We start from the raw sequence: 14,695 nt of genomic DNA, 5'->3' as shown, positions 1-14,695 counted from the left end.
TCAGTGTTTCCCAAACTACTAAGCGGAGTGGTAATATATACAGTATATATATATAAAGAAACAACAGCAACAACTACAAAAAAAAAAACGAAAAAGCAAATCAAATGTAATTTTTTTTTCGATCACCAGTCGATTTTGTGAAAGTTTGTTATAAATTGTTAATGTATAGAGAAAAAATACAGTGATTTTATGCAGGTGGTAACCCAAACTTTACATCTTTTGGTATCTTTGAGGACCTTTAATAAAATCTGTCCTGGACTGAAAGGGGTAACCATTTGGTCAGTGGGTGTATATGAGATAATGTGGTAAATTAGAGTCAGCACTGGTTAAATACCACATCTGTCCACCAGAAGTGTCCCCCCATTAACTCCTCTTTTAATAACTCCCAAACCTGGTGCGAACCCCCCCTGGAATTTTTCCTCTTTTAACTCTCCTTTTCTCTATTGGAGGTGTGTGTGTTTAATCTGACGGCATATGAATAACATGGCTCCGTGTGTGTATTTGTGTGTGTGTTTTTGTGTAAATATGTAAGGAGATTAAACAGACTTAAATCTCTGCGTCTGGCATAGAAATTCCAATCACATAACCTATCAGCGAGTTCCCTCCCTCCCCGTGTCTCTGTTTGTCTTTGTGTATCTGCACACAAACTGTAGAGAGGTAACGGACTCCTCCTCCTCCTCCCCCCACCATGTCCCATCCACCTAAACCATCACAAGCTTTAGCCCAAATCCCTGGCTTTTTGAGTCACATGACTGATGTTTGCAGCTGGACATTTGACATACATTTATTTTTGATTATTTTGCAACACGTCTGAAGGACGTTCCCACCCTTTTAAACTTGTTTCTGTTGTTTTGATGTGGGCAAGAGCCATTACAATGTGTGATAACATGGAGTAAATATATTAGTTGAAGTAAAGATGTATGACATGGTTTTGCTGCTTTTAATAACAATGAACAAAAATCTTTAATAATTCAAAACAAAAAAAAAGCAAGAAATGCTTCTAATTGTGTTGATCATTACATGTTTTTTAATGGGTTTCACACTGTTTAATTGATATCGGTGTATAAAATGTAGAAAAATGACTAAGATTGAAGATCAAAATGGAATAGTGATGTTTTCAATAAATTCAAGTTGAATAGTAGTCAAAAACATGCCAAAAGAAGAACAGGTTTTTAGGAAAACACACAACAAAATTTTGAATGATCTATCAGGGGAAAATCCTCAAAATACTGCGCAGAGTTTAAAATTGTAGCGTTATTCTAATCTTACCTTTATAACACATTGGTATACATAGATAATGACAGCTGGCCCATGACTTCTGTGATGTTTTTCTTTTGTTTTGGTGTTTCCACCCCATATGACATGTAAGTGCTAATGTTTCGTCTGTTTGTCTCTGCAGTACACAGTGAGGATGTGGGCTCTACCAGGCTGTACTTTGTAAATGCCTCCCTGCAGAGGGTAACCTACTCCAGCTCAGTGGGGGTGTCCCTGCCCTGTCCTGCAGGGGGCACCCCCAGCGCCATACTGCGCTGGTACCTGGCCACTGGCGACGACATCTACGACGTGCCCCACATCCGCCATGTGCACGCCAACGGCACCCTCCAGCTGTACCCGTTCTCGCCCTCCGCATACAACAGCTACATCCACGACAACGACTACTTTTGCACCGCCGAGAACCAGGCGGGCAAGATCCGCAGCCCGAACATCCGCATCAAAGCTGGTGAGTACCAGCGACAGACAGTGATTTAAGCAGAAAATAGAGCAGATGTGATTGACAGCTGCATAAAAAAAAAGAAAGAAAATCAGCCCACACTGAATCACCTGCCCTAAAATAGCCCTTGACCTGAACACAGATTGACCTAGAACAGAGTCTGCAGAGAGAACATCTGCATCACTCACCACATCAGGCTTCGGCCTTTACTTGCACCTATTAGACAGAGCGAGTGATGAAACGCTCCAACATCGGGCGTTCAGCTTCTCCATCTGCTGAATGACGCTCATTCAGCAGATGGAGTTTTTAAATATTTTCCATCTCAAAAGAAGCAAGGAAGAAACACCAGTCACTTGAGAAAAGGTCAGAACAAAATAGGCTAAGGACATTTTTAAAGCAAATGCAAGATTTCATAAATCTATAAACTATATAGTTTTATAGTTTTTTTAAATGCTTTAAAAACAAAAAACACACTACCTTATCATGGTAATTATTGCCATACTAGCTTTAACATATTTACAGTAAAAGTGGACTCTATGGTTCCTAACCAAATCTTCCATCTTTGAAACATTTAATCTTTATGGGTTGCATTAGAGATACACAATATTTTAAATCGCAACTGTCCACAGTAACGTGTGCACTTCAGCAATCACAAAAAAAATGCTTGGATGCAAAATTAGATTGGCTTGCGTCTTTCGTCTGCCATACATTAAATCTCTGCTTGCAATGCATATAATTTGCCATTTGCATGGACTGTCTTTCAACACTGCTTAATGATTAAAAGTGAAATAAATTTTCACTTTTGTATTGTGTATTTGATGGCTGAGAAGTGAAAGATAAAGACTTTCTCCTTTATAACTTCGTCTCATTCCAACATATAAAGCATCTAGATGAAAACAAGAATGGAAACCTGTGCTTTAAAGCAGTGGTCCCCAACCAATTTGTACCGGCGGCACAAGAAATAATTAAATATTTCCGTTTTATGAATTATTTGAGCCTGAAGGATCTTTTATTTTGAAAATCCTTTAACCGGATTCTCTCAGTTACGTCTTACGGGCCAACTTTGATCCCACAAGCAGCAAAATGAGTAAGAAACAGATCAGATGTCTTTGGAAAATTTCTTTGCGAGGGGAAAAGAGAAGAGACAGGAGAATGGATTTATCCTGGTAGGTGATTCCCACATTCCAAGCTCTGCATGATATGGTGACCGGCTCGCTAATGAGGCAATGAAGCTTCAAACTGCTTCGCCACGTAGAGACCAAGCACCCTGAGCATAAGCAACACTTCGGGTGTCAGTGTCTCCCATCACTCCCAGGTGGGACCGTCTCCTAGCAGAAAAACAAGTTCAGGGCTCCCATTAGTCGTTATCGTGAGTTAAAGTAAAATTTTCGTTTTTGTGGCGCATCTGTATCTTATTTTGAAGGGATATGTAAACGTTACCATAGCGACCAGAGTCAGAGAGCGTTAGGGCAGTGGTCGAGACGAGATGAGAGTAGATCTTGTGAGTTTTAGATCTGGTTCACAGGGCACGATTTAAGGATTGTCGGCCAATTTTCCAAACCTCTGTGACCACAGAGCCAATAAAAGTACATGTTCGATCCTGTGTCCAGCCACATTGCAGGAGCAACACACCACATACGAACCGATTCCAGAAGAAAATCCAACATACCATACATGAATTTAGAATAATCAAGCACGGATGACAATGTAGAAGCAGCAGTGATAGTCTGTGGTCTCATTTTAAGCGATAAAAGACGAAACAAAAAGAAAAGGCGTTTGATAAAAGACGGCGGGAGCAGCCGCTCTATTTGCTGCACTATGATTTGGAGGTGAGTTATGTTTTCTGGCCTTTACATATAGTAATAAACATTTCCACATGTCACCTCCGATGTCCACCGGACTCTCAGTTGCGCCATGTCAACTGTTTGGGATTCCCTCCGTTCTTACGTCACCGCGCTTTCTGATTGGCTACCTGTCACATTCAACAGGCTGCGTTCTTGTTCCCAGTCAGGGAAAAACCCCCACAGGCTGCGATAATCGGGCCAAGACAACGTTAAATATGGCTAATTTTAGATTGGACATATTCAACACACCACCAAGTAACACACCACACACTGCAGGATGTTGTAAGGGAAAATCGGGGCAAAAAAAAAAAGGCTTTAGAAAGCACCCCCAACATGCATTATCTGTTGCCCCACACCCAAGGCCGCAGCAAAATTTCCAAGTCTTGACCGTTCCGCGGTTCCGCGGTTGCTTTCTCTTTGTTTTTAACATAAGAAAGAGAAAGGTTTCTCTTTCTTATGTTAAAAATATATATTGTATACAACATTTTGAGGGGTAAAATCTGAACTATCGATTGTTGCACCTTTGTTGGATGTACAGGAGGCTCCACTTCTTCTGCTTCTGGATCTGACACGGTAAAAAATGTACGGTTGCAGCCATTTTGACATGTTTACGATTTGAGTCGTACAGAGGATCTGGACCCTCTGCTATTCAGAACAGTTACTTGCATGGGGTTTGGTCTTTGTTATAGTTTTAAATTTTACCCCCTAAAAACCTACTAATAATTTTAACAGTTTTAAAGCTCATATATATATATATATACAGTACAGACCAAAAGTTTGGACACACCCTTCTAATTCAATGGGTTTTCTTTATTTTCACGACTATTTATAAGGCAAGAAATCCCACTTATTAACCTGACAGGACACACCTATGAAGTGAAAACCATTTCAGGTGACTACCTCTTGAAGCTCATCAAGAAAATGCAGAGTGTGTGCAAAGCAGTAATCACAGCAAAAGGTTGCTACTTTGAAGAAACTAGAATATAAGGGGTATTTTCAGTTGTTTTACACTTTTTTGTTTAGTGCATATTTCCACATGTGTTATTCATAGTTTTGATGCCTTCAGTGTGAATCTACAATGTCAATAGTCATGAAAATAAAGGAAACTCGTTGAATTAAAAGGTGTGTCCAAACTTTTGGTCTGTACTGTATGTATACTGTATATATATATATATATATATATATATATATATATATATATATATATATATATATATATATACTTTCCACCATGGTTACCAGTCCATGCTGTAAACTATATAGCAACATGTTTTTGGCACTTCTCTAACTGCAACACTGAACACTGATTACTAATTGATCAGTTTAGTGTCTTTGACAGTGAAGGGAAGGGTTTCTCTTTAGCAAAAGATGTATCTGGTTATTATTAAATTTAACACAAATACATGACTAAAAGCTACAAACAAAAGCTGCATTTTATATTGTTTTAACATTTCATGCTAACATTGCAAACAGTGTTTTGCTTGCTGAAATAAAGGTTTAGCTATTTAACAAAATTTAGCAATCATAATCTAACATCCACAAATGTCTACCTTCACTCTGACTTTGTTCAGGTAAACTTATTGTGTTTCCTGGGTGATACATATTGTTAATAACCCCTCCTCAACCTGAAAAAAGGGTGTTCCAAAAAGTTGGCAACCCTAGTAGACACTGTCATCTTTTTGGCACAGCATATATTGATTTATTTCACAAACGCCAGAGAAAAAATCTTTTCCATAGTGCATTAGAATAGATGATCAATCATCAAACATCAGCAGACACTGCAGCAGTCTAATTTGGGACATTTTGACCTGAAGCTGCCTCTGTTGCTGTTACATTCAGTTATTTTTCTCCATTTTTTGGTCTCCTCTCTTCATCTTGTTCCAGACTAAAATGCTTCTGTAATTTTCTTTCATTAACAGACCTAACCGATATGTTTTTTTTATTTTTTATTTTTTATTAATTTGATAATGTTAGGCAGCTTTAAATAAGCTAGGTTTCATCCAGAGTTTCAAAGAAGAAGTACATTTATGGTTTTTGGCCCAGAAATACAAGCAAAGAACCCAATTAACAGATACGTCAAACACACAGCTGGATTACCTTTAAACCACATCCATTGTCCTGCTCTGTACCTTATTCCTCTCATTCTTTCTGGCCACTTTGGTCCCTCCCCCTTCCCTGCTGCCATCAACATCTGTTTCCATATTCTGCCTCCCAACACAGGCATGAACTAATACTCATATTTGTTCTAATACTAATACAAGAGCCAAGTGGGGGATTTGAGCCGGGACCCTGAGCGAGGCGGCAGCCGGTTTGCTGCCTTCGTTCCCACATGACCAGAAAGCCCAGCCTCAAGAGCTGAGGGGGGGGATTAGCTCGAAGCAAACATCCTGCCGCCAGCGGCCTGCGTCAAGCCCTGGCACCGATGGCGATCAGGTCACAATCGGACAGAATGTAGATTTTTATTTGGTTCCTGATAGTTTTGCGCTTCCTCTGCCAATGAATGGTTATAAACAAGGATCACTGGCCAATTTCTTTCTGGCGATAACACCTGAAACTCAATTAGAAATACATGAGTTTGAAAATATTTATTAAAACAAGAACCAGGCTGACCTCCTGCGCCTGGTTTGCCTATTTAAAGAAGATGTAAATTTTTGTGCATGACTTCCCCTGTTGCAACGGGGAATGTGTGCATGCTATCTCCGTGTCTGTTACCAGGCAAGGGATTCCGAACCAGTCTCTTAGCAACCTTCAGATACGTCCTAGCTTTCATGTCATTTTGCTAATGAGCTCCTGCTCATTCAACAGAGTGTAAAATATTGCCTGAACCTGCATAAAACCAAAGCACCAACAAACTCCCAATGGTTTTTGAAGCTCTGTGCATTATATCCTTGTGAAGTTCTGTGCACAAATGGTGTTGATGTCATGCCAGCGCTAGAAAATGACTTCCTTGATTGTGTTGTTTAATGGCAGCCTGAGTCATATATGGTCAAAGGAGAAGTAAGACTAGAAGAAATTGAGTATTGTTTCTGTTATCCTATTGAAAGGTACTCCTGGATAAAAAGGGGGAAAAATCAATTAAAGATTTACATTACATTTATTCAGTTGATAACATTTCTCATTGTGAAATATAATTTGATCAATCTCTCAAGATTGTCCAGCTCTCTTATGCTAACCTTTCATCATATTTTTCTGCTTTAAAAGTTGACCATGAAAGTGGGTACATTTTGTGATTGGTAAACCTGATAAAGCTCTTGATTTACTTGTTCTCTCACCGTCGGACCCTCCTTTATTGTCATCAGATAACACTCATGGCCAAGAGAAACAGATCAAAATATTGAAATGAGTTTCTTCTGTTGGGCAGCCAGGCTAACCTGTAGAGACAGGAGTACCGTCTTCTGAGGGTGACTGTTCCTGTGCATCAAACGGAGTCAGGGGACGTGATTTTGCCTTTGTTTTAGATGGATGAATGTTAAAAGACCCAACAACCCACTTTTTATATTTTTAAAAATTTTTTCCTTTGGAAGAGAAACAGCCCCAAAGTTTTTCAGATTCTCCTCCACACTTAATAGTAGAGATAAAGCCTATTTTCACATATTCATCTTTTGTTTCACACAAAACCCACCTGAAGTGTTTGTTGCTTAAATACTCCAACTTAGTCTCATGTGAGACTGTGTCCTTTAGTCTCATCTGACTGAAGGACACAGTCCCTGTTGAAGTCCCAACAGAGTTTTAACTTTTTATGTTTGTAATGATTGGACAGAAAAAGTTTTTTTCTGGCATCAGTCGTGGACAACTAATTGATATGTGCATTACATTTTACGGTTGTTAGAGAGCGTTGGTGAACATACATGGTCCTATTAGCTACAGTGAGCCTTCATGACTTTTTATTTAGCTTACCATTGTCCTCACTGTGTGATAAGTTAGGACCCACATTCAGCCTACTGGTTCTGGGATAGAAGAAATGGACCTGTGTTTATTGACATTTATATTCAAGGGAAACAGAAAGTCAAAGAGTGCTACCTAGGTGTGCATTGAAACTCTGATGAACATAAAGTTTAAATTAAAAAACTGCTTTAGCTACTTCAGTTATGTGGTTTGTAACTGGGCCCAAATCCAGGCAGAACCAGAGGTAGAAAGGTGAGGAGTTTTAGTAAATGATACATAAATAATTACTAAAATGTCATGAAGGAAACATGATATAAAACTGGTGTGAGTGTAATATAAAATCCAGCACGAAACAAATGAAAACCAGGAGTTTAAATATGCAGAAAGGGTTAAAATGACAAAGAAACCAGATGAACTAACCATTGGAGAAGTGGTGCAGCTGTGGCAGAAGGAAAAGTGAGGAGGGGAGAGTAATTGACAGGAACTGAGCTAAACTAAGGTCCCTTCTACAGGGAAAAGCTTTTTCCTAAAATGGGAAAGTTTTTACATATTTGAGCCTCAGGTCCACATGGAAACGGCGCTTTCGGAAACTCTAATAGTGTTTTTTTAATGGGTTACAGAGTGAAAATGTCTCCCTTATCTACACGTGCGGAAAGCAAAAGTGTCTTTTTGGAGAAAACCCTAACATATTAACCCAACCTCTAAGCGCATCTTACATAACAACAAAGGCAGATTGCATGTTTGTCCTGTAGTTTATGAGTTTCATAATGCATTGTGACATGGAGAAGATGCTCGACTTTGTCGTCTGTCCACACAAAAGACTCCACTCACACTTTGTGGTTCGCCATTTTTGTATTCTTGTTGTGCTTACCGTGTGAAGGCTTTATGCACATGTCGCATGTGCCATGTTGAGCACCTCTTAAATAGTGTTTCCATGTGGATGAAAACATTTCTGGAAATGGTTCTATGCCTACGCGGGTGTTTCTGATACAGATATCCCACTTTAGAAAACGAAATTCCAGATCTAAGCCTCAAAATGGAACTACAGAAAAGATAAACACCAACCTAAGAGAAATAAATCAAAATGGACACGTAGTAGAACACAAAAGTTGTTGAATAAAAATGAACAAAATAAACACAATTGAAAACCTTGCAACACACTTTGGTATGTTTTAGGGTTTCAACCATTTCACTGAGCATTTTATTAAAAGTAATCAATTTTTAAGGTGGTATTTTTCCTATTGAATAACTGTTCTCTCATTGACGATTGGATTTTTCTTAATATTTCAGTGTCAGATTATGTTCCTTCAATAAAAGATTAATTTATTTTGAGACTGTTGCACATTTTTACCAGGAGTGCCAATAAATGCACTCATGTGTCATTCACATGAATGACACGTGACATTCGTGTCTTGACAATGTCTATTCAGTCTTAAGACCATGCACATATTAAATTATTCTAGACTTTTATTTCACCTCTGTTTGTAATAAAAATAAGCTTAAAAAATTCTATTAAATGATATTTTTTTGTGTGTGTGTTTGCAGTTTTCAGGGAACCCTACACTGTGCGGGTGGCGGACCAACGCTCAATGCGGGGCAACGTAGCAGTGTTCAAGTGCCTCATTCCTGCTGCCGTGCAGGAGTATGTCAGTGTTGTGTCCTGGGAAAGAGACACTGTTTCCATTGTTCCAGGTAGGAAATCAAATAGCTGATTGTAATTTTTTCATTTTTTGTGCGTTGGAGATTTTGATTGCTTTGCATCTCCTGGATGTGGGAATGTCTTTATCCTTTATGTCTCTGATTTTGTGGGAGGAGGGTTTGATGCAGCGCTCTGCTTGACCGAACTCCTAACGTGTGTCTTCTGTCTGCTTACCGTTCTGGATCACTGATCTGGTGGCCCTCATCCTCCTCATCCTGTTTTTTTCTTGACATTTCCCTCTCTCTGTCCCTCCTTTCACCACTTTCCTCATCACACTCAGTTTTACCCAACTAATGTCAAATCCTTCACTTAATTGAGCTTGACACTAAAGAAAACGAGAGACAGACTCTCTTCCAAAAGTCCCACCGTTTCTATTTCTGTCCACTCCCTGCTTGTCTTCCCACCGTGTCCTTGAAGAACAGGGCCACAATTAGAGACATAGGATGTCAATAGGACTGGTGCCCTTACATTCATCTTCATTAACCTCATTTGGGTGTGAGTGTGTCTGACAGGGAAAGATACAGAAAAAAGTTGAGCTTGATGTTATATGCAGGACTTTGTGCATTTAAATTTTTATTTTTGGGAAGAATGCAGGCTTTATTTTTGTGATCACTTTGCAGAAGACAGAAATTAGCGGGAATTAAGAGAGACGCAAAGAGGGTAGTAGGGCAAGAATGGCCTTAGGTCCTGAAGCAGATGGTGTTTTACTTACTATGTATGCAAAAAAACCACTGATACCATGTTGCATTTGTACTGTATTCTCATTATAATTTCATCTATTTTTTTTTTGATGGTTTAGCTTTTTGGTATCCAAGCACAAAGTAAAGGAGGTTATTAAATTGTTTTCATGTTTACAAAGGATAAACATTGTGGGAGATGCTATTAAATTCATTTCCTCCATTCCTTACAAAACAGCTCAATTTCTGTCTCGCTGCTTGTTGATTGGTGTTAGCAGCACTTTTCAAGTCCAGACACAAATTTTCAGTAGGATTGAGATTCTGGTTTTGATTTGGCCACTTCAGAACTTTAACCTTATTGTCTTTGAACCACTTCTGTGTTACCCTTCCTTTGGGTTCTTGTTTTGCTAGAAAGTCAATGTTCTCCCAAGTCACGTGGCAATATTTTCCAGTCAATCTTGACCTTGCAGGGCTTGCTTCTAAGAAGCAACTTCATAGCATGATGTTGCCAACACCATGATACATGGTATAGATGGTTTAATATGTGCCTTATGAGTTTTTATTGTTATTTTTTTTGTCATAAATGTAAAATTATATTCAGTAGAAAGCTATGTACAAAACTATGGAAAGAACAAAGCATTTTTATAAGCACGGTAGATGATCTAATTTGGATGTGTCATTTCTGAGTGTATTTACGGTCTCTGTGTATGGGTTTGTGAGGCTGCTGTGGGTAATTAGGGGTATATAGGTCAGTTGATGAGCAGTGAGTGTGAGAATCAGATGCTGAACGAGACGAGTTGCACACTGAGCTCAGCTTACGTTTGTCTTCGGCTGTCAGAAACGTAGCATATTCCAGTGAATCTGAGTCAGAACAATACAGAGAAACATATAAAAGTACAAACAAGCAAATATTTGGGAAACATTACTGATGCTGATCTCATGCTTCAGTATTAACCATCACCAAACTGTCTTTGTGCTTCATCATGGTCTGCTTTTCCAGTGAGGGTCTCTCTGGATAGATCTAATGAAGATGTGAAAATTAAAATTGATTTTGTGACTAAAAGCTCCGTGTGTGAGTGTGTGAGCGGCTGACTGCCTGCCTTGCCTGCCACAGTCCTGTCAGCTGGTCTTAAGAAACACAGCAGAAGGTGTTACAGCTGATCCGCAGAGAGTAAATCCACTGTGTAAAGGTGAACACGTCTGCTTTTTCTCTGCACACAGCTGGGTCATTCATTTAATAACTTGCCTTTTTCATATTTAATGAGAAAACTTTCCAACTTTGCTCTTGGACCGTGAAATAAAATTGATTTCGTGAAAGATGAGAGTTTTATTTGAGCAATAAAATGAATAAATATTTTTAAAATGACAGTGATGAGGCTTGTCTAACCTGCCTGTCATCTCTCACATAAAACACTAGCACACTATGATAAGTATATGTTCATATTTCATATGGACTCATTTTGACCATCTTAGTGATCTTCATCTTAGAAAACACTATTGCATATAAGGATGTTAAGAATAGGCATTTCCCAAAACTGAGCCTCAGTTCATACCTCATTAACACTTAAGTCACATACAGTAGACCTCCACTGGTTACAGTTCAGTATTCACAGATTCACAGATGTCTTTTTCTAAAACATTCAAAGAAAATGCAGTTTGGGAAGCTGAACTTCCCAAATTCAATTCTACTTGACGTACTATTGCCTGGCGTTTGCAAACCAGTCAATACAATTGATTTCCCCAGGAGCTTATTGGCTGTACCTCCAAGAATGGAGACAAGGAAGACTGTAGACGTTAGCTTCTGCTCAAGAAGCTAACATCTAACACGGTTTTCCATTGTGTTTATTAATACATGTTACAGCACTTGATGTTTAAACTATTAAAATAGGTAGATATAAGCATTTTCAGAGGGGATCTTAAGTATTTGAGTATTTTTAGTGGATGTGGTCCTAGCTCAAACACCTGGAGTCCACTGCACACTCTTAAGTAACACTAGATATTATATTATCGACATTATTACTGCATAGAAATCTACCAATCAGAGATCTTTGGACAATTGCCCAGCTCTGCCCTGTTTCACTATAGCAACAATGTTCTAATAAGTCTTTCTGGTCTTAACTACTTGTATTAGAATCAGAGGTGTGTGTGAGAGAGAAAAGTTGCTGTAATGACTAGAGTTGAAATTTTAGACCGTCTTTTGCATATAATCACAGCGATTAGCATGGTAAGACTTATATCAGTTCCCACGCAGATTGTCTAGACAATACCTTCACTAAGACTTCTAAAAGACTCCCAACATTTCCAATTTCAAATTCAACTTCAAAGGGCAAAAGGTATTTACTCAAATCAACATTTCACTAAATGAAGTATAATGACCATAGTGTAAGCCTAACTCTATGTTGTACCTGCCTGAATGAATAGTCCTTATGCTTCAATAGAAATTAATTTTTTCTTTTACATGGCTTGTTATATCTGTGTTTATACAGCTGATCAATAATGAAAACAGTTAACTTCTGGATGGCGCAGGGCTAGAGCGTGCGACACAGACTTGACTCGTCGATTCAACCATCATAGATTCGAGTCCTGGCCCGATGACCCTTGGCGAATGTCTTCTCGGAAATGTCTAACTGGAAATTTTGGGGGACACTTCCAGTTTTGTCATTGTGTAGCAAAGACAACTGTTGTTCAGGAAGTTGCAGACTTTCCTTTCCAGTTTCATCATGTATCCTAGTTCTGATTTATAAAAACCTTGAGTTTTATTGTAATTGTAGTCATAAAGAGGGGCTATAAGATAGTTTCTACATTACTTACTGATTTTCTCCATTAGTTGATTATTTAAATTCGATTTGATTTAGTTGGGGTCTTGAGGTCTTAGAGAACCGTTGCCTTCAAAGGAAGATTTGTTCTACGACTGACCTGAGGCGCAGTTCATTCCTTTAGCTATCCTCTAAAATTTCCCACCATCTGGACACAACATATAACGACAAGCAAATGCCTAGGCAGCCCTGCTTCTACTGAATTAAAAATGCTAATCCTCACTTTCTCTCCATACCTGCATGTCTTTCTTTTTTTTTTTCTTTTTTTACAGTGGTGTCATTACGTGCGGACACTAATCATTAGCACCAACATACCGGTTGGAAGGTGGAGTTAATGACATAACACAACACAGCCGTGTGCCCTTTGAACCCCAACAGGTTCCGTTTTGTCAAACACACACGTTACCCATCTGGTGCATTGTGTGTGTTGGTGAGTGTGCGTGTCCCCTCTCCTGTCCCACTTTTACGTCCAGCCAGGACAGTGAGTGGGGTTTAACAGGGGGGGGGTGCAGGCAGACTGACCTATTTCCCTCGCACTACGCCGTCCCATACTGTACGCTGCCTGCAGTTGGACCTTGCATGTGTGTGTGCGTACGATGGACCCTGATGAGACAAGGGAGGCTTGGTAGTCTAAGTGAGGATCAGAAGCAGGAGAGCTGGAGCAGGGACAGAGAGATGGAGGGTTTGTGGACAACAATAAAAATAACAGTGATGCCTGCAGATCCAGGCAGCCAGTGTAACTAGCAGAAAGCTAATGAGAGGCTCCGATGAATAGAAACAGGACCAGCAGATGGCTGCAGCCACATGGTGGTCCACAGAAGATGCCCCGCAATGCTCTATGTAATCCACCTGCTACACAGTTTGCTCATGTTTATGCGTTTGCAAAGAAGTCATATGATTTACATGAAATCTAGTCCAACAACAGAAGTCCTCATTGTTGAAGGCTGGGTGAATTTAATCAGTGGAAGTGTGTAAATGCTGCATTAAGAGGCCCTGTGGTGCAAACTTAGATTCTACAGGGACTCACCAGGTGGCGAGGTCACTTACAGGCTACATTACAGATCGATCGTTTGTCCCTCGGGTCCCAGTTTGATGTTAGGCCGTTCAATAGACATGACAGCGCGCAGCCTATAAACACACATCCATTCAGACAACTAGAAAACAACAGGCAAGCTGATCAGCTTTCAGAGAGTGTGAATAATTCTGTGAACGGCCTTTGATATTAGATTTTCAGTCATATTAAAACCTTCAAATACTCAATTTAAAGAAAGGGAAAAAAAATTCATGAATTATGCCATAAAATCTTTTGATTGATATGCCTTGTAAATTTAATTTTGACAAAAGTAGTCTCTTAATTTTGCCAGCATGTTTCTTTTGACTGGAAGTAATATTAATATTTTGCATTCTCCCAGTCAAAGTCAAAGGGTTATGCACAAGCTGTGTAAGGTGCCTGTTCAGTGATTAAAAAGTGATTGTCATGAGGCTCTACAGAGGTGCAGCAGAGAGGTGGCAGAGAGACCTCATGGAGAGCAGCGGCGTGTGAGGACACGTTGTCTGTTTGTACTGTAAATCTGTGCCTGTGCACTCGGAGCAGGAATACATTAATAGATACACTCGTCTGGAACACCGCGGACTCTTGTAAACAGTTGTCTCACACACACACACACACACACCCCCACCCCCCGCCACACACACACACCCACACACACACATGCACGCGCCTCCAGAAAGTACAAGCAGTACAAAGCACAAACACGCATTGCTCTCAAATCCAACATAGTAAAGCCATTTTCAGGTTTTGCATGAGGCGGCCTGAATGCGGAGTACTCATTAAACATTAACTCGGGACACATTAAGGCAGAGCTCTGCCCCGCCGTGTGACGGCTGTCCTGTTGTTGTTGTGTTCGGGCTGCCCGGGTGCATCAGGGCGCTGTGTGACAGAGGAGGACGGAGAGCACCCCCAGGGCACCCCCAGGGCTCTTGGAACACAACCCTATCGACCATCACCTCCCCCCATCATCATCGGGTCGCGCATCATCCTTCTCCCGCCTCTTCTCTGCCTC

General features: G+C 39.9%; 1 protein-coding gene across 3 annotated transcripts in view; it reads left to right on the top strand.

Moving 5' to 3' along the window:
* Nucleotides 1-14,695, top strand: part of LOC116728710 (Down syndrome cell adhesion molecule-like protein 1 homolog) — a 69,532-nt gene that overhangs the window by 10,233 nt on the left and 44,604 nt on the right. For all 3 annotated transcript variants that reach the window (XM_032576992.1, XM_032576991.1, XM_032576993.1), the window contains exons 2-3: nt 1,400-1,720; nt 8,986-9,132. In XM_032576992.1, coding sequence (XP_032432883.1) covers nt 1,400-1,720; nt 8,986-9,132 — 468 coding nt within the window. The remainder of the gene's footprint in view (nt 1-1,399; nt 1,721-8,985; nt 9,133-14,695) is intronic.

Source organism: Xiphophorus hellerii, chromosome 11, assembly GCF_003331165.1.
Source record: "Xiphophorus hellerii strain 12219 chromosome 11, Xiphophorus_hellerii-4.1, whole genome shotgun sequence".
NCBI lineage: Eukaryota > Metazoa > Chordata > Actinopteri > Cyprinodontiformes > Poeciliidae > Xiphophorus > Xiphophorus hellerii.
The sequence above is the reverse complement of the archived record's forward strand: the minus strand, read 5'-3'. Positions and strand labels throughout refer to the sequence as shown.